This window comes from Schistocerca piceifrons, chromosome 11 (genome assembly GCF_021461385.2).
Source record: "Schistocerca piceifrons isolate TAMUIC-IGC-003096 chromosome 11, iqSchPice1.1, whole genome shotgun sequence".
Classification (NCBI taxonomy): Eukaryota; Metazoa; Arthropoda; class Insecta; order Orthoptera; family Acrididae; genus Schistocerca; species Schistocerca piceifrons.
Window position 1 is genome coordinate 127,964,862 of NC_060148.1, and position 23,790 is coordinate 127,988,651.

The following is a 23,790-nucleotide window of genomic DNA, read 5'->3' on the forward strand; positions in this document are numbered from 1 at the left end:
TTGAATCTCAATGTGGACAAGTGTAATGTGCTGCAAATACATAGAAAGAAAGATCCTTAATCATTTAGCTACAATATAGCAGGTCAGCAACTGGAAGCACTTAATTCCATAAATTATGTGGAAGTAGGCATTAGGAGTGATTTAAAATGGAATGACCATATAAAATTAATCGTAGCTAAAGGAGATGGCAGACAGATTCATTGGAAGAAACCTAAGGAAATGCAGTCCGAAAACAAAGGAAGTAGGTTACAGTACACTTGTTTGTCCACTGCTTGAAAACTGCTCACCGGTGTGGGATCCGTACCAGATAGGGTTGATAGAAGAGATAGAGAAGATCCAACGGAGAGCAGTGCGCTTCATTAGAGGATCATTTAGTAATCGCGAAAGCGTCACAGAGATGATACATAAACTCCAGTGTAAGACTCTGCGAGAGAGACGCTCAGTACAGGCTTTTTTTGAAGTTTCGAGAACATACCTTCACCAAGGAGTCAAGCAGTATATTGCTCCCGCCTAAAATGAGAGAGATTAGAGCCCACACAGAGGCATTCCGAAAATCTTTTTTCCATGAACAATACGAGACAGGAATAGAAGGGAGAACCGATAGATGTACTCAAGGTACCCTCTGCCACACACTGTCAGGTGTAGATGTAGATGTACCCTGAAGTCTCAGAATGTGTCCTACCAATCGATCTCTTCTTCCAGTCAGGTGTCCAACAAATTTCTTTGCTTCACAACTCTATTCAGTGCATTTCTCTTCTCCAGAAATGCGTTTCTTCCCACTGCCAGTCTACATTTTATATCCTCTCTACTTCGACCATCATCAGTGATTTCACAGTCCAGCAATACTCATCTACTACTTTAAGTGTGTCTTTTCCTAATCTAATTTCCTCAGCATCACCTTATTTAATTCAACTACATTCAGTTGTCCTTGTATTCCTTCTGTTGATGTTCTTGTAACATGCTCTTTTCAATTGCTCTTCAAGTCTTTTGCTGCCACTGATGGGATAACAATGTCACTGGCAATTTTTTCTTTGGTATTCTTTACTGCTTCCTCAATGCACAGACTGAAAACATCAGGGATAGGCTACAAACCTGTATCACTCCCTCTCAACCACTGCTTCCCTTACATGGCCCTTGACTCTTATAACTGCCATCTGATTTCTGTACAAGTTGTCAACAGCTGTCCGGTCCCTGTATTTTACTCCTGCTACCTTCAGAGTTTCAAGTCTACAAATGCTGTAAATGTAGGTTTGCCTTTCCTTAACCTATGCTCTAAGGTAAGTCGTAGGGTCCAAACTGCCTCACCTGTGCCTACATTTCTCCGGAATCTGGACCAATCTCCTCCAAGCTCGTCTTTTACCAGTTTTTTCATTCTTCTGTAAAGAATCTGTGCAACACTTTGCAACTGTGACTTGTTAAACTGATAGTTCAGTAATGTTCATACTTGTCAGCAATTGTGTTCTTTGGAATTGGAATTCTTATGTTCTCCTTGAAACCTAAGGGTATTTCAACTGTCTCATTCATCTCGCACACCATATGGAAGAGTTTTGTCATGACTGGCTCTCCCAAAGCTATAAGTAGTTCTGATAAAACGTCGTCTATTCTCGGGGCCTCGTTTTGACTTAGAGCTTACAGTGCTCTGTCAAATTTTTCTCTCAGTATCATATCTCCCATCTCATCTTCATCTACGTCCCCTTCCACTTCTATAATATTGCCTTCAAGGACATCTGTACAGACCCTCCATATGTATATTTCTTCCACCTTTCCCTTCTTTGTTTATGACTGGTTTTCCATCTGAGCTTTTGATATTCATACAACTGCTTCTCTTTTCTCCAAAGGAGTAATTTTTCTGTAGTCGGTATCTAGCTTTCCCCTAGTGAGTAAATCCTTTAGGATTAAAGGAGACCACTCATCGAAAAGCTGACGCATCGAGTTGTCGATAGGCGCACAACAAGAAAGAAAACTTGCTAGCTTTCAGACTGATAAGTATCATGAGCGCCCTGCGACACTTGTAAATCTAGAGCAGCACGCGGGGACCCAGCTGCCTAACACGCGAACAGTATATTAGTATATCAAAGATATATATATATATAATAGTAACTGGCAGCAATATATATATATATATATATATCACAAAATAAGTATCAAACGAAAAAACTACAAAGAACAAAACTTGTCTAGCTTGAAGGAGGAACCAGATGGCGCAATGGTTGGCCCACTAGATGGCACTGCCATAGGTCAAACGGATATCAACTGCGTTTTCTTTTAAATAGGAACATCCATTTTTTATTACATATTCGTGTAGTACGTAAAAAAATATGAATGTTTTAATTGGACCACTTTTTTCGCTTTGTGATAGATGGCACTGTAATAGTCACAAACGTGTAAGTACGTGGTATCACGTAACATTACGCCAGTGCGTACGGTATTTGCTTTGCGATGCATTACCCGTGTTAAAATGGACTGTTTACCAATTGCGGAAAAGGTCGATATCGTGTTGATGTATGGCTATTGTGATCCAAATGCCCAATGGGCGTGTGATATGTATGCTGCTCGGTATCCTGGACGACATCATCCAAGTGTCCGGGCCGTTCGCCGGATAGTTACGTTATTTAAGGAAACAGGAAGTGTTCAGCCACGTGTGAAACGTCAACCAAGACCTGAAACAAATGATGATGCCCAAGTAGGTGTTTTAGCTGCTGTGGCGGCTGATACGCACAACGGTAGCAGACAAATTGTGCGAGAATCGGGAATCTCAAAAACATCGGTGTTGAGAATGCTACATCAACATCGATTGCACCCATACCATATTGCTATGCACCAGGAATTGCATGGCGACGACTTTGAACGTCATGTACAGTTCTGCCACTGGGCACAAGAGAAATTACGGGACGATGACAGATTTTTTGCACGCGTTCTATTTAGCGACGAAGCGTCATTCACCAACAACGGTAATGTAAACCGGCATAATATGCACCATTGGGCAACGGAAAATCCACGATGGCTGCGACAAGTGGAACATCGGCGACCTTGGCAGGTTAATGTATGGTGCGGCATTATGGGGCCCCATTTTATCGATGGCAGTCTAAATGGTGCAATGTATGCTGATTTCCTACGTAATGTTCTACCGATGTTACTACAAGATGTTTCACTGCACGACAGACTGGCGATGTACTTCCAACATGATGGCTGTCCGGCACATAGCTCGCGTGCGGTTGAAGCAGTATTGAATAGCATATTTTATGACAGGTGGATTGGTTGTCGAAGCACCGTACCTTGGCCTGCACGTTCACTGTATCTGAAGTCCCAGGATTTCTTTTTGTGGGGAAAGCTGAAGGGTATTTGCTATCGTGATCCACCGACAACGCCTGACAACATGCATCAGTGCATTGACAATGCATGTGTGAACATTACAGAAGGCAAACTACTCGCTGTTGAGAGGAATATCGTTACATATGCATTCTCAGAAATGATAAGTTCACAAAGGCACATGTATCACATTGGAACAACCGAAATAAAATGTTCAAACGTACCTACGTTCTGTATTTTAATTTAAAAAACCTACCTGTTACTGACTGTTCATCTAAAATTGTGAGGGGGTTGGGTTGATTTGGGGGAAGAGACCAAACAGCGAGGTCATCGGTCTCATCGGATTAGGGAAAGATGGGGAAGGAAGTCAGCCGTGCCCTTTCAAAGGAACCATCCCAGCATTTGTCTGAAGCGATTTAGGGAAATCACGGAAAACCTAAATCAGGACGGCCGGACACGTGATTGAACCATCGTCCTCCCGAATGCGAGTCCAGTGTGCTGACCACTGCGCCACTTCGCTCGGTCTAAAATTGTGAGCCATACGTTTGTGACTATTACAGCGCCATCTATCACAAAGTGAAAAAAGTGGTCCAACTAAAACATTCATGTTTCTTTACGTACTACATGAATATGTAATAAAAATGGGCGTTCCTATTTAAAAAACGCAGTCGATATCCGTTTGACCTATGGCAGCGCCATCTAGTGGGCCAACCATAGCGCCATCTGGTTTCCCCCTTCAAGCTAGACAAGTTTCGTTCTTTGTAGTTTTTTCGTTTGACACTTATTTCGTGAGATATTCTGGCCAACAGGAATCACTGTCAGACACTTTCATTTTCCCTGTTTTTATTTTATTTTATTTTTTTTGAGAAAATGGAGGGGTGCCACTTCTATAAGACAGCAGAAAGCCACCAAAAAAAAATATGCAAAGAAGCAGGAGCAGAAGGTACCATAAAGATCCTCCTGTGGAAAATAGGTCTAAAAAGAGCAATGAACACAGCTCCAAGACACTTTATACAGGGGTATGACACAGCAGTCCTAACAGAAACATTTTTAACCGAACACCTGGCAAAACCCAGAATTATACTGCACTCATCTCCATGCAAAACAAGGCGACAGAGGAAGACTCTGTGGAGGAAAAACAGTCCTCATAAAACCGGAATTAACATCAATAATTGAAACTATCCAACAGGAACATAAACCTCTGACAAAAATGAAACACATTACAATAATATCAGGATACTTCCAACCGAACAAAACAGCCATTGACATAATACATGAAATAGGCCAGCTGATCACTCACAGTAAACATTATAAACCACTAATTATTGCTGGAGACTTAAACTGCAGAATGGATATAAAAAACTACAAAGCAAAAGTAATAGTAGAAAAGTCACAGGAAGAAGGCTTTATCCTATTAAACAATCCCAACACAGCTATTTATATGAGGTGTAATTGGAAAGTTTTATGAATGGATCCGCTACTGCTTACTGGTTTGGCGGGCACGTACACGGAGGGTGGGGAGTAAGTCATTGCCTTGTCCTTGAACGTCCTCTGACAGGAAACTGTGTTTCCTTTATTCAGTTCATTGTGGCAGCTAGCTGAGTGCGGGTCTGTTAGGGATTGTTGCCGGTTGCTGTCTGCGTGAAAATAGATGTATAAACAGAGCAATGACTTTGTGTGAAATTTTGTACTAAAACTGGGAAATCAGCTTCTGAGACTTAAAAACAGCTTTTGGAGGTAACTGTATGAGCCAGTCAAATGTTTTTGTCTGGTTCAACACATTTAAAAATGGCCGTGAATCATTTGAACATGAGCCACAGTCCGGCTGTCCTTCCACCTCAAAAATGAATGAAAGTGTTGTGAAAGTTTGCGACTTAGTACGCTCTGATCATAGACTTACAATTAGGGAGATGGCTCATGAACTTAATTTAAGTTTCTATGCAGTTCAGTCAATTTTAACTGAAGACCTGAATATGCATTGAGTGCCCGCAAAATTCTTTCCAAAAGTGTTGTCAAGTTACCAGAGACAATACCGACTTGAAGTGTGCCAAGAACTGATAAATGGGACTAAAAATGACCCAGATTTGTTAAATAGGGTAATTACAGGTGACAAATCATGGGTATATGGATATGATCCACCAACCAAAGTGCAGTTCTCACAGTGGAAGACGACAGGTTCACCACAACTGAAAAAAGCACAGCAAAGTACGTCAAAGGTGAAGACAATGTAGGTGTTTCCTTTCCCCCCTCCCCTCCCCCCCTGTTCTGCTGGTATTGTGCATCATGAATTTACCCCTGGAGGACAGAAAATTAAGCAGGAATAGTACAAATGTGTCCTTGAGCATTTGGGTGAAAAAGTGTGGAAGAAAAGGCCTGCATTGTGGAAATACGGGAGTTGGGTGCTACACCGTGACAATGCTTCAGCTCATCGTGCTTCTCCATCATTGAATTTTTCACCAAATTCAAAATTCCTGTGCTTCCACAACCGCCATATTCCCCTGATTTGGCCCCTGCGTACTTCTACCTGTTTCCTAAACTAAAATTTTCACTGAAAGGGAACCGATTTGACTCGATTGAAGACACCCAGGCAAATACAGAGAGCATCCTTAACACATTTCAGGGAAAGCATTTCCAGGAATGTTTCCAAAAGTGGAAACACCATTGGAGTCGGTGTGTTCCGTCAGAACAGGACTATTTTGAAGGAGACGAATCAAAGTAGCATGTAAGTACCACCATTGTACAATTACAAGCCCATTCTTAAAACTTTCCAATCAAACCTCGTATTTGCCACAATGGCGAAGGTACAATAGACATTGCATTCATAAGAGGTAATATGCCGCTTCCCTGAACTGCAGCCTACACACCACTTCGGAAACATATCCGTCTGGAAATAAACATCCAAGGAGCACGGCAAAAAGTGCAAGAAAAAGATGAAGAAGCACTTTCGAGAACAATAGACTTCGGGAAAATGGAAGCAAAATCCAATGATATAAAACAAATCGAAGTGCTATGACACAATTCGTGACTAGAGGAAGCCACAGAAGCGATAGGAGAACTAACACAAGCCGCCAATGCCAGGTACAAAAGAAGAGCGAAAAAATGGTTGGACACAGAGTGTTACAGTCTAGGAAAAGATGCACTAGAAAGCCTACATCAACTAAAACACTGCGCAAAAAACTCTATCCTCCTCAGGACTTATGCCGACAAACTAAATATCTATTAGAAAAATCTAAAGCAAAAGAAGAGAACATTACAAGCAAGAGAAAGAAAGAAACTAGTGGAGGAAGCCTCAAAAGACCCATATATTGTGCCACGCCCCAGAAAATGAGCTGAAACACATTACGTCCATACAAAAATAAGGGAGATGCACTTCGACAACATACTGAACAAGGAAGGACTAAAAGGGAGACCAGAGGGCAGAAACGATTTTATTTATTTTTTTTTATATCAGTCTACTGAATGGCTTGATGCGGCCCGCCACGAATTCCGTTCCTGTGCTAACCTCTTCATCTCTGAGTAGCACTTGCAACCTACGTCCTCAATTATTTGCTTGACCTATTCCAATCTCTGTCTTCCTCTACAGTTTTTGCCCTCTACAGCTCCCTCTAGTACCATGGAAGTCATTCCCTCATGTCTTAGCAGATGTCCTATCATCCTGTCCCTTCTCCTTATCAGTGTTTTCCACATATTCCTTTCCTCTCCGATTCTGCATAGAACCTCCTCATTCCTTACCTTATCAGTCTACCTAATTTTCAACATTCGTCTATAGCACCACATCTCAAATGCTTCGATTCTCTTCTGTTCCGGTTTTCCCACAGTCCATGTTTCACTACCATACAATGCTGTACTCCAGACGTACATCCTCAGAAATTTCTTCCTCAAATTAAGGCCAGTATTTGATATTAATAGACTTCTCTTGGCCAGAAATGCCTTTTTTGCCATAGCGAGTCTGCTTTTGATGTCCTCCTTGCTCCGTCCATCATTGGTTATTTTACTGCCTAGGTAGCAGAATTACTTAATTTCATTGACTTCGTGACCATCAATCCTGATGTTAAGATTCTCGCTGTTCTCATTTCTACTACTTCTCATTACCTTTGTCTTTCCCCGATTTACTCTCAAACCATACTGTGTACTCATTAGACTGTTCATTCCGTTCCGCAGATCATTTAATTCTTCTTCACTTTCACTCAGGATAGCAATGTCATCAACGAATCGTATCATTGATATCCTATCACCTTGTATTTTAATTCCACTTCTGAGCCTTTCTTTTATTTCCATCACTGCTTCCTCAATGTACAGATTGAAGAGTAGGGGCGAAAGGCTACAGCCTTGTCTTACACCCTTCTTAATACGAGCACTTCGTTCTTGATCGTCCACTCTTATTATTCCCTCTTGGTTCTTGTACATATTGTATATGACCCATCTCTCCCTATAGCTTACCCCTACTTTTTTCAGAATCTCGAATAGCTTGCACCATTTTATATTGTCGAACACTTTTTCCAGCTCAACAAATCCTACGAAAGTGTCTTGATTTTTCTTTAGCCTTGCTTCCATTATTAGCCGTAACGTCAGAATTGCCTCTCTCGTCCCTTTACTTTTCCTAAAGCCAAACTGATCGTCACCTAGTGCATTCTCAATTTTCTTTTCCATTCTTCTGTATATTATTCTTGTAAGCAGCTTCAATGCATGAGCTGTTAAGCTGATTGTGCGATAATTCTCGCACTTGTCAGCTCTTGCCGTCTTCGGAATTGTGTGGATGATGCTTTTCCGAAAGTCAGATGGTATGTCGCCAGACTCATATATTCTACACACCAACGTGAATAGTCGTTTTGTTGCCACTTCCCCCAATGATTTTAGAAATTCTGATGGAATGTTATCTATCCCTTCTGCCTTATTTGGCCATAAGTCCTCCAAAGCTCTTTTAAATTCCGATTCTAATACTGGATCCCAAATCTCTTCTAAATCGACTCCTCTTTCTTCTTCTATCACATCAGACAAATCTTCACCCTCATAGAGGCTTTCAATGTATTCTTTCCACCTATCTGCTCTCTCCTCTGCATTTAACAGTAGAATTCACGTTGCATTCTTAATGTTACCACCATTGTTTTGACTTTCCTGTATGCCGAGTCTGTCCTTCCGACAATCATATCTTTTTCCATGTCTTCACATTTTTCCTGCAGCCATTTCGTCTTAGGTTCCCTGCACTTCCTATTTATTTCATTCCTCAGCGACTTGTATTTCTGTATTCCTGATTTTCCCGGAACATGTTTGTACTTCCTCCTTTCATCAATCAACTGAAGTATTTCTTCTGTTACCCATGGTTTCTTCACAGCTACCTTCTTTGTACCTATGTTTTCCTTCCCAACTTCTGTGATGGCCCATTTTAGAGATGTCCATTCCTGTTCAACTGTACTGCCTACTGCGCTATTCCTTATTGCTGTATCTATAGCGCTAGAGAACTTCAAATGTATCTCATCTTTCCTTAGTACTTCCGTATCCCACTTCTTTGCGTATTGATTCTTCCTGACTAATGTCTTGAACTTCAGCCTACTCTTCATCACTACTATATTGTGATCTGAGTCTATATCTGCTCCTGGGTATGCCTTACAGTCCAGTATCTGATTTCAGAATCTCTGTCTGGCCATGATGTAATCTAATTGAAATCTTCCCGTATCTCCCGGCCTTTCCAAGTATACCTCCTCCTCTTGTGATTCTTGAACAGGGAATTCGCTATTACTAGCTGAAACTTGTTACAGAACTCAATTAGTCTTTCTCCTCTTTCATTCCTTGTCCCAAGCCCATATTCTTCTGTAACCTTTTCTTCTACTCCTTCCCCTACAACTGCATTCCAGTCGCCCATGACTATTAGATTTTCGTCCCCCTGTACATACTGCATTACCCTTTCAATATCCTCATACACTTTCTCTATCTGTTCATCTTCAGCCTGCGACGTCGGCATGTATACCTGAACTATCGTTGTCGGTGTTGGTCTGTTGTCGATTCTGATTAGAACAACCCGGTCACTAACTTTTCACAGTAACACACCCTCTGCCCTACCTTCCTATTCGTAACGAATCCTACACCTGTTATATCATTTTCTGCTGCTGTTGATATTACCCGATACTCATCTGACCAGAAATCCTTGTCTTCCTTCCACTTCACTTCACTGATCCCTACCATATCTAAATTGAGCCTTTGCATTTCCCTTTTCAGATTTTCTAGTTTCCCTACCACGTTCAAGCTTCTGACATTCCACGCCCCGACACGTAGAACGTTATCCTTTCGTTGGTTATTCAACCTTTTTCTCATGGTAACCTCCCCCTTGGCAGTCCCCTCCCGGAGATCCGAATGGGGGACTATTCTGGAATCTTTTGCCAATGGAGAGATCATCATGACACTTCTTCAATTACAGGCCACATGTCCTGAGGATACACGTTATGTGTCTTTAATGCAGTGGTTTCCACTGCCTTCTGCATCCTCATGTCGTTGATCATTGCTGATTCTTCCACCTTTAGGGGCAATTTCCCACCCCTAGGACAAGAGAGTGCCCTGAACCTCTATTCGCTCCTCTACCCTCTTTGACAAGGCCGTTGGCAGAATGAGGCTGACTTCTTATGCCGGAAGTCTTCGGGCACCAATGCTGATTATTTATCAAAATTTAGGCAGTGGTGGGGATCGAACCCGGGACCGAAGATGTTTTGATTATGAATCAAAGACGCTACCACTAGACCACGTGGTCAGGGAGGATACAATGCCACAAACAACTGTGGAATGGATCTCATTGGCCACAGAAGAGATCAGAGATCCCATTAACAGCACCAAGAACAAAACAGCTGCAGGCCCTGACAGACTTTATAGCGAATATTTAAAAGACTCTGCCCCAAATACTAATGCCAATAAGTACAAAACTATACAAGTACATAGAAACAGCCTACATTCCAGAACAGTGGAGACAGTCAATAGTAAAAGTGCTTTACAAAGGAAAAGGAGACCTCAAGGACCCTAGCAAATACAGAGGTACAGCCCTAGAAAACTTATCTTTCAAAGTGTTCACAAAAATAATAATAATAGAAAGAATAATGCATACAATCAACAAACACCACCTTGAAAGCCAAATGGGGTTCAGGAAGGGAAGGTCAACTCTGAATGCAACAGAACTCCTGCTCAAGAGAGTATAAGAAGCTCTAGAAGCCAGAGAAAAATTCTATGTAGTTTTCATAGATTTCACAAAAGCCTTTGACTTTATTAACAGAAACTAAATGAGCAAAAAACTAGAGGAAAACTCAGGAGAAAACAACATATGGATACAAATCATAAGTGCAATACTGTGATGGAATGAAATGAGAGTATCGGACATCACCACCCTGTCACAACCGATTCTCCAATTAAACAGAGTAGTACATGGAGATCCACTGAGTCCTCTGTTATTTACCCTTGCAGTGGAAGAAATTGTAAGAATACCCCAAAGGGAGAGTGCAGTCTCATATGCATACGTGCAGACGATATTGCAATAGGCGTAAAGGACAATGCAAAGTTACAAGAAGCCACAAACGATATGGAAGATTGGCGTGTTGAGCACAGGTTCAAAATAAATGTGGCGAAAACAGAAATGGGAATACGCATAAATGGAGGAAGAGCACCTGCATCAGTTGGGATCTTCATACGGGAGAGAAAACTGGAGATTGTACTGGACTTCAAGTGTCTTAGGAGTCACAATATAAACAACTGCAAAATGTTTCACAAAGCATGTCACAGAGAAAGCAATGCAAGCAATAACGGCAGTCCATGAAATACAATACATTAGATTTCTTAGCCTAGAGACAGCAATGGCACTATCCAGAGCCAAAATCTTCCCAATACTGACATATGGCGCAGAAATTATTGGACCACATCTTACAGTGAAAAACCTAACAACACTAGAAAGAATGAAGGCTACCTATATAAAGAAAGCAACAGGAGTCTCCCAAAACAACACGATCCAGACTCGTATACTTACTGGCGAGGGAACCCTTCCTCACTAAAGACCTATGGGCACACCTGATGCTACCCAACAGCAGCGCTTTGGAAACTCAATTTAAAACTTTGAAGGAAAAAAGGGAAGCCATACCTCCAGAATTTTACAGCACGGGCACCACGATTGACTGAACATGGACAAAGGAAAACTTCGAGATGAGACACGTGATCACCAGAATGGCAGTCCATGGTTTCCACCACCGTATTTGCAACAACACGTCATACCGTGAAACAAATGAAATGTGTGAGTGTAAACTGTGTCATCAAATATGCAATGGTTACCATATAGAGCTCTGTACCAAAAGGACACGGTCAATGATATGCAAACCACAATATGTAAATTTTCTAATTTCTTTTACCATCATCATTGTACTTTGAATCTGTATGGCTATTTGGCTGCAATAAACTTATTTATTATATTCCCTTCCACCTGCTTTATTTTTATATTTTCTCATTTCACCAATTAAATTCAAATTCTCCTTTGATATCCAAGGTTTTCTATTGATTTGAGTCTCTGCTGCCTTCACTATTTCATCTCTCAAAGCTACCCCATTCACCTTCTACTGCATGCCTTTCCCCTCTTCAAGTCAATCATCATATAATGCTCCCTCTGAAACTCTCGACAACTTCTGCTTCTTTCAACTTATCCAAATCTGGTTTGCCTTCACTATTTCATCTCTCAAAGCTACCCCATTCACCTTCTACTGCATGCCTTTCCCCTCTTCAAGTCAATCATCATATAATGCTCCCTCTGAAACTCTCGACAACTTCTGCTTCTTTCAACTTATCCAAATCTGGTTTCAAAACCCCTGTCTTACCGTTACATAATCCACCTGAAAGCTTCCAGGTCCCTTCCACATATACAACCTTCTTTCATGATTCTTAACCGAAGTGCTAGGGATGATTAAATTATGCTCTCTGCAGTATTCTGCCACGTGGCCTCCTCTTTCATTCCTTTCCTCCAGTCTCCCTACTATTTTTCTCTCTCTTCCTTTTACTATCAAATTTCAATTGCCCACCACAAATAAATTTTTCTCTCTTAAGTATCTGAAGAATTTCTTTTATTTCATACATTTCTCCAATTTCTACATCATCTGGAGAGCTAATTAGCTTATGAACTTGAACTATTGTTGTGGGTGTGGGCTTCGTGTCAATCTTGGCTACAATAATGCTTTCACTAGCTGTTCACAGTATCTTACATGCATTCCTATTTTCTTATTTGTTATTAGCCCTACTCCTGCATTAACTCTATCTGATTTTGTATTTACAACCTTGTATTCGTCTGACAAGAAGTCCTGTTCCTCCTCCTACCACTGAACTTCACTAATTGCTATTGCATCTAAATTCAACTCATCCATTTCTCTTTTTAAATTTTCTAACCTACCTGTCTGAGTAAGAGATCTAACATTCCACACTCCAGTCCGTAGAATGTCAATTTTCTTTCTCCTGATGACGACATCCTTGTGAGTAGCCCCACGCGGAGTTCAAAATGGGGGACTATTTTACCCAAGAAGATGCCGTCGTCATTTAACCATACAATAGAGTTGCATGCCTCGGAAAAAATTATGGCTGTAGTTTTCTCCAGCTTTCAGCCATTCACAATACCAGGCATTCTGGCTGATGTTACAAGGCCAGATCCTTCACTCATCCAGACTGTTACTCCTGCAACTACTGTAAAGGCTGTCGTCCCTCTTCATGAACCACACTTTCATGTGGCCTGTCAACAGAGACCCTATGGCACGGCTATCGGTATTGCTGAGACAAGCAAACCACCCCACCAACAGCAAGGTCCTTGGTTCTTGAGGGGGTTGTTCCGGAATACCTAACAAAAAATGCAAAATACAAGCAATTAGAATCGAACTTTTCACTGGACCTATACAGTTCAAATGAAGACAGCAATAAAGACACACCTGCACAAAACAATGACAATCGAAAAATAGCACACAAAAATTTCTCAAGAATGAACTACAAGAAAATGTAAGAAAACACACTAATGGAATCATGCTTACAGTGGGCCTATACTGCTCTGAAAATGAAGACAGGAATACCAGACAACCCCCAAACAACAACTGTATGGCTGAGAAATGACACACATGAAAAAAAAAACCACAAAATTTGAGTAATATATTTTGGTTGACCTACGTAGCAAAATGAATGGTCAGTGTACTCGAGAACTGACAAATATTGTGAGCTGTGATCATTCCAGCATCACGCGACATTTGCATGCAATGGGGAAGATTCAACAATTGGGTGTATGGGTACCACATGCTGTTAAGCCAAAATCACAAAAATCAGCGGATTGTCATATGTGCATCTCTGCTAACTCATCATCAATTAACTCACAAAGAATTACTTCTGCAAGGTTTAACCATCACTGCTGATGACATTTATTGTCAACAACAACCAGAAAGACGGCATGACGTGATGCTACTCCACGATAATGTCAGCCCACTTTCTGCTAGACTGACAAAAAAACTATACAGGACATCATTCTGCACCCTCCTTATTCACCTGATCTTGCGTCCTCAGATTTTCACCTTTTCTGCTTTCCATCGAACAACCTTCAAGGAGCTTCCTTTCTGATTGAGAATGCTTTCCGAACACGGTTTGGCGAGTTCTTCTCCACAAAACCATGTGATTTCTACAGTTGCAGAAATGAAGAGTTATCCTAGCATTGCTGGACTGTTGTACATAGTGAAGGAGAATACTATACTATTAATGACTACATTCTCTGTTACGTGCTGTGCTTATTAAATTTATGGAAAAATACCATGAACTTATGCACCAACCTACTACATGTACCTTTAAACAATTGGAATCACATGATAAATGAAAATTAACACGTCAAAAACCGAAACCTGATAAATAACCAATGAATAGCAAAGTCGCGACCACATTCAACAGGGCTATTACTACAAAACCACTGTACAAAAAGAAACATCTACCATAAGAGTGAGCCACTCATAGCAAGAACACAACCCTTGTAAGAACAATCGATTGCAGCAGACCCTCCATGATGTCACATTCATGGGAGGGGTGGGGGGTGGGTGGAGGGGAGGGGGAGAGAGGATATTGTAAGAAGGAAAAAAGAAAAGCAGTCAAATTTTTGTAAAATCCCAAATTATAAATAACATTACTGCTTGTTTCATTCACAATCATTTGAACTATGCATTTAGGTTTCTGGTTTATCTCACCCTGAAGAAACTTACCACATTACAAAAACAGCCAAATCATATTAAGAAATAACATGACAAATTATAATCACTAATAGTTTCACTCACAACAACAATTTAACATGTGTTCTTAAATCCTGCCTAATCTTAACCTTGGAAATCGTGTAAAATACATAAAGCAGCAGCCAAATATCTGGGCGGGGGAGCGGAATAATTTTTTTACTACTATCTCTATCGACAATTTAAGCAGAGTGTCAGATTACACCCAAACCACACCCTCTTACAGCATGACAGATTTGGTAAAAGAAATACCATAGTTTCTGATCTTCAAAGGTTACCCAAGACAACCATGGTTAACATTTAATAAGATGCCTCTTACATCCTTTGCTATGTAAATTCATGCCATCACACAGAATGTCTTGGATCCTGGAATCAGATGTGTGCTTGGGCCATACCCGAAAAATGAAAATAACTAGAATCTTGTCACTGTGCAAATAAATAATAAGAAATGAAAATCAAATTTTCTCTCTCAACTACAGACCTGTTAGTCTGCTACCCTTCTCTCAAAAGTTCTTGAAAAACTAATATACATCAGGTTTATGTCATATATTGAAAGAAATGGTATCATAAATGGTAGACAGTTCGGATTCCAGAAAGGAAAATCAACAGTTTCAGCTGCATCTGAATGTACAAATATAACTTCGGTAGGATTAGATCGAGGCCAAAATCCTCTTAATACTTTCTGGGACATAAAAGCTTACTATCAAGCTGACCAAGACATTTTAATACAGTACAAGGAAACTTGACTACTATGAGATTAGAGGAATTTTTCTTTGTATCATACCTGCAAAACAGAAAACAAGCATTATAAATACAACCAAACACAAAAGCAATATTTAATGGAATTTCAACAAGTAAGTCACAGTGTACCACAGGTTATCATATTGGGTCAATCCATATAAAGTGGTCCAGTGATGGTTGCTTGACCATTTTTAAATATTTTAATTTTTTTATGTGCAATTGCCCTATAATTGAGAAGTTCAAAACAGTTTTTTTTAAAATTATTTATCTTGCACCTTTACTGGACGGTAGCCATTTTTATTTGTAGGTCCTTGACGATTTTTCAGTCTGGAGACATTAGCGAAAATGTGACTCTCTCTGCACTGGGTTAAGTTACAACATTGCAATTGACATGATTGTTTTTAGAAGAGTATCCTCTACAACATTGACTATTACACAAAATACCCTACATTCAAAAAGAACCGGTAAAAATTACCTCCAAAGTTTGGTATCCAAATTTTCAAAAATCCACTTTTTAGGCCCAAAAATAACAAACAAGGAGTGATTTATGAGAGTCTACTTTTTCCCTATGGTTAGATATCATACACTACTAGCCTCATACAGAGCAAGAACATTTACAAATGTTTCCTTATTCTTTTATTATAAATTTTTGAAATTTGCCAATTTTCATATTTTGTAAAGTTTGGGGTTAGTTATCTCAGGTGACACTGAATATAAAAATATGATTTTTGCACAGTTTGTACAACTATGTGATAGCAATGTACTGTAAAAATTTCAACACTGATACCCGACTGTGAACAAAGATATGAATTTTTGAAAATAAGGAAATAATTCACATTACTTTACAACTGATCTTATGGCTGTTGCCTATTTAAACGGTTTACTGTTTCATTGTAATAAAATTTAATTGTGACATATATTTAGTTAACACTATCACCCAATATTCATTTAGTTTATTTATTTTTAATAATGCAATATTAAACAATAGAAGCTTTCGCTTTTGTTCTATGGTAATAAAAATGCCCATTTCTATTTTAGGTTTATTGTCAATAACGAAGTACATTATTGCTGGGTATGGCATTCTGTTAGAGTGGGTGTACATATTTCATCGAGAGTGTAGAATGTGTTTTTTTGCTTTGTTCTGTGTGTAATTTGTAATTTTGAGAGATTAACTGGAATGCACTAACATGGCTGAACAGTTCTCTGTTGGACAGATAGCAAGTGAAGTATGTCACAAAACAGTTTTTTTAAAAAAAGCCTGAAACATGTCAATAACTTTCATGAAGTTAGCCAAACTTTGTTTAAATTTCGAGTAAGTTCTTCTGTAACATCAGTGTGTGAGTTTCATGAGAAGAAATATACTCTGAAGTACAACCACATTTTTGGAAGAAAGTGCTGTTATCCACTTAAAGTTTATAAAAAGCCCATTACTAAAGGTTTAAGGAAAATAAAATTTGGAACATTTGTCCTTGTTATGTAAGGGTGAAACAGCTTCCCAAGTGAAATTTAATGTGATTCCTGGAAATTCTCTGTGCCCAAATTGTTATTCAAAAATACCTGTTGTGAATCCAGAACCAGAATCATGTAACCTTGTTAATGACATTTATATTCCTAATGAGGATTTTACTTGTTCTAAGTTAAGACGTATCTCCCGCTTCGAAAGCAATAAAATTAAGTATCAGAAAAAGGAAAGCAGCTATTGAAAATAAGGTACAACAAATTTCAGCCAAAATTTGAAAATCATGCTTTAATAATACAGAGACCAACATTACTTCTAAAGAAGAAGAAAACCTATCACCAGCATCATCTGACACTGAATATTTGAGCTTAATAAAGAAATTAAATATTCAGTGACATCTAAAGGGAAAAGTTAAAATTTTAAGTTTGCTCACTGACTCATGGTTGAGAAAAAATAGTTCATGACTTCAACATTTCTCATCATTTGGTTAAACTAACCAAAAAATTAATGAAAGAGCAATGCATTCTTCCAGTTTCATGAAAGAAGAAAGGAGTAGGTATAAGTGAAAAGACAATTAAAAAGATCCAGTAGTTTTTTGAAGATGATGAAAGCAATAGAATGTGCCCAGGTTGCAAAGATAGAAAAAGAGTTGTTATAAATGGAAATGACTACTGCCGTCAGATTTAAATGAACTTTATGTAGCTTTCCAAAATTCTCATCCTGAATGCAAAATTGGAAGATCAAAATTTTGTGACCTCCACCCTAAGTGGTGTATTTTGGCTGTATCCTCAGGGACACACTCTGTATGTGTTTGCTTATATCATCAAAATGTTGAACAAATGATTGCGGGTGCAAAACTCAGTGATCTTATCTACAAAGAGTTACTAGATTTAATGGTCTGTGACACTGACTGGGCAGAGATAATAACAGTTGTTACATCTCATCTCAGGAAGAGTACATGGAATCTTTAACTGATAACTTACAAAAACTCAAAAGTCACCACTATGTTTCGAAAATCCAAAGTAAGTTTTTGAAGGACAAAAAGCACAACTTCAGAGAAATTGAATGCATAGTGCTAGCTTATTTTGCAGAAAATTTTACATTTGTGATTCAGGATGCAATACAAAGATACCACTGGGTCAATGACCAGGCAACAGTGCATACATTTATTCTCTACTTTAAAAATGAGAAAGATGAAGTTTGCAGTTCTTCAATTTGCATTCTAAGCGACTACTTGGAGCACAGCACTTTGGCTGTACATGTGTTTCAAAAGTATGTAATAAATTACATAAAAGAAAATTTTTCCAAGGTTGAGAAGCTGATATAGTTTTCAGATGGAAGTGGTAGTCAGTATAAGAACAAAAAGAAATTTTCAAATCTGTGCAACCACAAAGCAGACTTTGGGTCGGAGGCTGAATGACACTTTTTTGCACCTTGCCATGGTAAAAATGCATGTGATGGAGTATGAGGTACAACAAAACAAGAAGTAAGTAAAGCCAGCCTACAAAGATGAACCACAGACCAAATTCATAAAAAATTAAGGAAACATTTGTAAGTGCTCTTGCTCTATTTGGGGCTAGTAGTGTACGATATCTAACTATAGGAATAAAATAGACTCTCATAAATCACCCCTTCTTTGTTATTTTTGGACCTAAAATCTGGATTTTTGAAAATTTGGATACCAAACTTTGGAGGTCATTTTGACCGGTTACTTTTGAATGTAGGGTATTTTGTGTAATAGACACTATTGTAGAGGACACTTTTCTAAAATCAATCATGTCAATTGCAATGTTGTAACTTAACCCAGTGCAGAGATTCAAATTTTCACTAATGTCTCCAGACTGAAAAATCGTCACGCGCCTACTAATAAAAATGGCCACCATCCAGTAAAGGTCCAAGATAAATTATTTTAAAAACTGTTTTTAACTTCTCAATTATATGGCAATCACACAAAAAAATTAAAATATTTAAAAATGGTCAAGCAGCCAACTTAATTTTTATTGGACCACTTCATTTGGATTGACCCTATTAGGACCTCTGCTGGTCCTGTTATACATAAACGACTCATGTCTAAACACAAATTGAAATTATTCTTTTATGCAGATGATACTACTGGTATGATCATCGACAAAAGCAAACTCATGATTCAGCATATGACTCAGTTGCTTATGTTCAAGAATTATAATGCTTTTGGAAAATCCTGCGATACTCAGCTTGCTCTGTTCATAAATGAGATCCACAGCGCAGTGGACAACTGTGCTCAGGTTGATGCCGTGTTCTTCGAGGCATTTGATACCGTCCCGCATTGCCGTTTAATGAAAAAAATACGAGCTTATGGAATATCAGAGCAGACTCGCGATTGGATTGAAGACTTTCCTGCAGATAGAACTCAACCCATCACTCTCAATGGAACTAAATCGACAGATGTAAAGGTAATATCTGGAGTACCACAGGGAAGTGTGACAGGGCTGCTGTTTACAGTATATGTAAATGATCTATTAGAAAGAGTCGAATGCTCTTTACGGCTATTCGCAGATGATGTAGTTGTCTATACCAAAGTAGCAACGCCAAAAGATAGTAAGAATTTGCAGAATGACCTGCAGAGAATTGATGAATGGTGTATGCCCTGGCAGTTAACCCTTAGCACAAATAAATGTAACATATTGGGCATGCACAGGAAAAGAAATCCATTACTGTACAGCTACACTATTGATGACAAACAGCTGGAGACAATGTCTGCCGTAAAAACTGATAGTGGGAAAAGCCAACGCCAAACCCAGAGTCATCAGAAGAATCTTAAGCAAATGTAACTCATCCATGAAAGAAGTGGCTTGTAATGTGCTTGTTTACCCGATTCTTGAGTATTGTTCACCTATCTGGGATCCGTATCAGGGAGGACTGATAGAGGAGATAGAAGAGATCCAACGAAGAGTGGCACGTTTCGTCACAGGATCGTTTAGCTAGCGAGAGAGCGTTACAGAGACGCTAAACAAACTCCGCTGGCAGACGTTACAAGAGAGGCATTGTGCATCATGAAGAGATTTACTACTGAAATTTCGGGGCAGTACTTTTCAGGAGAAGTCGGACAAAATATTACTGCACCCCCACATACATCTCACGTATTGACCATGAGGAGAAAACTCGAAAAATTAGAGTCAATACAGAGGCTTTCCAATAATCATTCTTCCCACACACTATTTGCGAAAGGAACAGGGTTGGAGGTATTGGATGGTGTACTGAAAGTACCCTCCACCACACAACATTAAGTGGTTGGCAGAGTACGATTTAGATGTAGATGAAACCAATAGGCTAATTCTCAATAATGAGAAAATTAAAGAAAAACAATAACACAAGAAAATTAGAGGAATCTTCACAATTGCAGGCATTGGATATAATTGCAGTTCCAAACACAAAATTCTTAGGGCTCACCATGGTTAGAGCTATGTACTGGACCTCCCCCCCTTCCCTAAAATCTTGCTTTGTGGTGACAGCTTGATCTGAAGCACTGCCCGAGGTCTAGGTTAGGTCGTAAGGTGATAATATAATTATGAGTTGGTAAAGCCACCAAATGTGAAAGTAAACAATCTGGTTGTGGTAACAAATTGACCAGTAGTGAGGCCTAATGTTTACATCCACACCATACAGAAAAATGCAAGGGGGTTCAATACCTTTTACCGTAGGTTAACTTGTTCACTGTGAGAAGACCACATTGCTAACAAAGTTCTGCCATGTTTGTTCTCTGCCACTAGTAGCAAATGATGCTATGCAAATAGTGTACTTCTCATATTTTAATGCACTTATGACACTTGGCATAGATATATAGAGTCAATCGAGTGATGCAATTAAAATCTTTGAACTACAAAAAAGTAGCAATCAAAGCAATGGCTCATGCAAGAACAGACAGCTGGAAGCCACTACTCAAAAAATTTAAAATTCTTTCTACAAATAGAACACACAAAACTCTCTGCTTGGAAAATAAGAAAAAATCTCTTCAAACATTTCATACTTATCTTTGGTACCAGAAACTGTATAAAGTTCAACACAACACAGTTAAGTGCAAAAGAAGCAGTGCTTAATTGGCAATAAAATAAATAAAAAAAAACTGTTCACCTGTTTACGGCTTGACAATTGAAGTATCAGTTTGGAAGACAAACTCTCAAAAACAATATAAATATTTCTTGTAGAAAGTCCCTTCTATTCAGTCAATGAATTCATGCTAAATGCAAAGAATTGAATTAGGTATACAATGTCACAGAATTAAAACGTGTACAGGCAGAATGTTAGCAGATTCAAAGTGTGTATCTATGTATAGTATAACTGAATCAACTATGTATAGGTAGAATATACAGTACATCCCAAATGTATACTTTTGTATGGTTTTTTTGTATTTAAAAATCTGTGATAATTAAACAGCGCATATGATTATTATTTTGTAAAACTGACATCACAAATATGCACTTAATCACATCCAAAGCTGCCCAATTAAATAAATAAAGACATCTCCAAAACGTGACACTTTTGGTAAGGCCTGTTGTGAAAAAATGTTAAAATACAAGCAATATTACAAGTATAAAACTGTTATATTTACCTTCGTTTCCTTCAAATACAAAGGTGTCTTTCAAGGCGATATTGTGCAGTATGCAGCAAGCTCGAATAAAATGAACTATGTCTTCAATGTTCCTTAACTTAATATAAAACAACTGCTTAAAACGCTCCTTTAATACACGGAAACAATGTTCAACAACACTCGTACTTCTCGAAAGTACAAGATTGAAATCATTTTGCTGTCTGGTTAAATGCCCGGTGTTTCTGTACGGAGTCAGCAAATGCTTAAGGCATGGGTATGCGACGTCTCCCACAATACATAACTCGCTGCAAATTTCTCCGAGCTTTTTAAACAATGGTGATTTTCTGAACACTGTCTCGTCATCGACTGACCCCGGATAACCCACGAAAATGTCCCTTATACGTAGCTCGTGGTCGGAAACGATCTGCAATTGAATAGAATAAAAACGTTTCGTGTTCAAATATGAATAGGGATCGCTTTGAGGTTTATCAATCTTAATATGAGTGCCGCCGATGGCGCCAATCACACCTGGCAAACCGTTAGACCGGAAGTACGATTCTATGCCTGCTTTTTCTGCAGCGGACGGCCACTTTATTACACCAACGTATTCATTGCTAATGAAGTGTGACACCCTTTTCACAATGTTGCACAGAGTACTAGCAGAGATGCTGAATCTCTCTGACACATTTCTGAATGTGTCTGTTTCATGTCCAGCAAACCATAAAAAAATTAGGATTTGTTGTAAGGGGATCAGTTTTCCATTCCCACCCGCTTGATGGTTGTAATAGGCAGAATTTCTGTACTTTTCTGCAATGTACTCTGCAATGTGGCGTCGCACACGGAAATGTTCCAAAAACACGGCATCACTATACTGCGGCACCACGAGATCGAAATAATCATCTTTCTTCTGTCTTTTACTCCTCTGAACTGACGTTGCTTCAGACTGAACGAGAAAATCTTCTTCCTTCTGTCTCTTACTATTCTGAGCTAATGTTCCTTTAGACTGACTGAAATCATCGTCTTCCTTCTCTCTCTCTGTCCTCTGAACTAATGTTGCTTCAGACTGATTATGACTGGAAGGAATATAACCCGACCCACTGGACATCTGGAATGAATCGCATTCGTAAATAGCATTTTACACACAATTCCGGTCACTTTGCACTACTCCAAGTAAAAATGATTTCATACGCATGTATAAAATGCTTACGTTACCTGAACTGGCGTTTCTTCAAATTCGTCATCACTGGAAACAGAGTAATCAGAATCGCTGAGCATCTGGAATAAATTTCATCCGTAAATATCGTATATTGCACAATGTCCAGCTACTTTGCAGTATCAAAAGTGATTTCACGGGAATAAGTGAAACGCTTAGCTTACCTGAAGCAAATTTTCTTCAAAATCATCGTCACTGGAAGGATAGTTACAATCCCAATCCCAAACAAACATCATTTTGAGGGGCTGGAAAAATCGTAAATTTCACATTACTGAAAGTTCAAGTTGCTTTGCTCTACTTCAAGTAAAAGTGATTTCACAGTATCACAAAGATGCTTACCTTACAACTGATTTTGCACCAAAAAAAGCAAGAAACAGGAAAAAAACCGAAACCAAAACAAAGTTGCTTCCAATTTCAACAAGGCTAACAGATAGAGTGCACAGTGTAAACAAACCAACGAAGTTCGACAAAGTTATGCACATGCGCAGCCGTTGATCTTTGGAACAAATTTATTTTAGACACTGGAAGATTTTTCTTCCGTGTTTCATAGATTATTTGAACGATTCTTTTATCGAAATGATGTGGAACGAGACAGTTTACAGGATATTTATAAATGATTAGTGTTAACATTTGTGAACATATTATTATTTTCAGTTCTGTTCATGAAACTACACCTTTTTTCTTTACTGGCTACTAGCTTTTAAGTAGAAATTCGTCAATGGAATAATTGTAGTTCTCCAGGAGAAATTATTTTAAATTACCCATATATTTAAAGCTTGCTTCGCTACCTGTCAGACATTTTATGTTACTGGGCAAATGGTCAAAATCCTTTCTGAGCCACTAACACCTTTAGCTATGGTTAATAAAGGTCGTTTTTCCTCTTGCGTAGGATATATGGACATCACTGTTTTTCTTAAATTGTGAGGAATTATTTATGACGAATTTCATTAGCGAATATATCTCCTGGTGTCGTGCTGAGCGATTAAAATGCCTAGCTCCTTGAAGAGGTACCTATATGACACTTGGAAACCACAATTGGTTACTGCCATACTGTAGAATTAAATGTGCACAGCTTTCGGCCGCTCAGAAACGACTGGGACGATCATGGGGAGAATTCGCTGCCCAAAAACAACTTCCGATCTGTGCAAGATCGTAAAACCGCCCCGAATCTCTACTCGAATAAACGTTAAGGGGCCCTCACTTGTTCAACAACATTGTCAAACCGTCGGTATATTTCCAGAATGAGGTTTTCACT

General features: G+C 39.0%; 1 protein-coding gene across 1 annotated transcript in view; it reads right to left on the bottom strand.

The window, feature by feature from the left end:
* Positions 1-22,983, bottom strand: part of LOC124720472 (putative nuclease HARBI1) — a 49,159-nt gene extending 26,176 nt beyond the window's left edge. Inside the window, exons 1-4 of the mRNA XM_047245831.1 lie at positions 22,875-22,983; positions 22,700-22,780; positions 22,535-22,597; positions 21,344-22,427 (exon numbers count right to left, since the gene is read on the bottom strand). Coding sequence (XP_047101787.1) covers positions 21,344-22,427; positions 22,535-22,597; positions 22,700-22,771 — 1,219 coding nt within the window. The 5' untranslated portion in view covers positions 22,772-22,780; positions 22,875-22,983. The remainder of the gene's footprint in view (positions 1-21,343; positions 22,428-22,534; positions 22,598-22,699; positions 22,781-22,874) is intronic.
* Between the last annotated feature and the right edge of the window lie 807 nt (positions 22,984-23,790).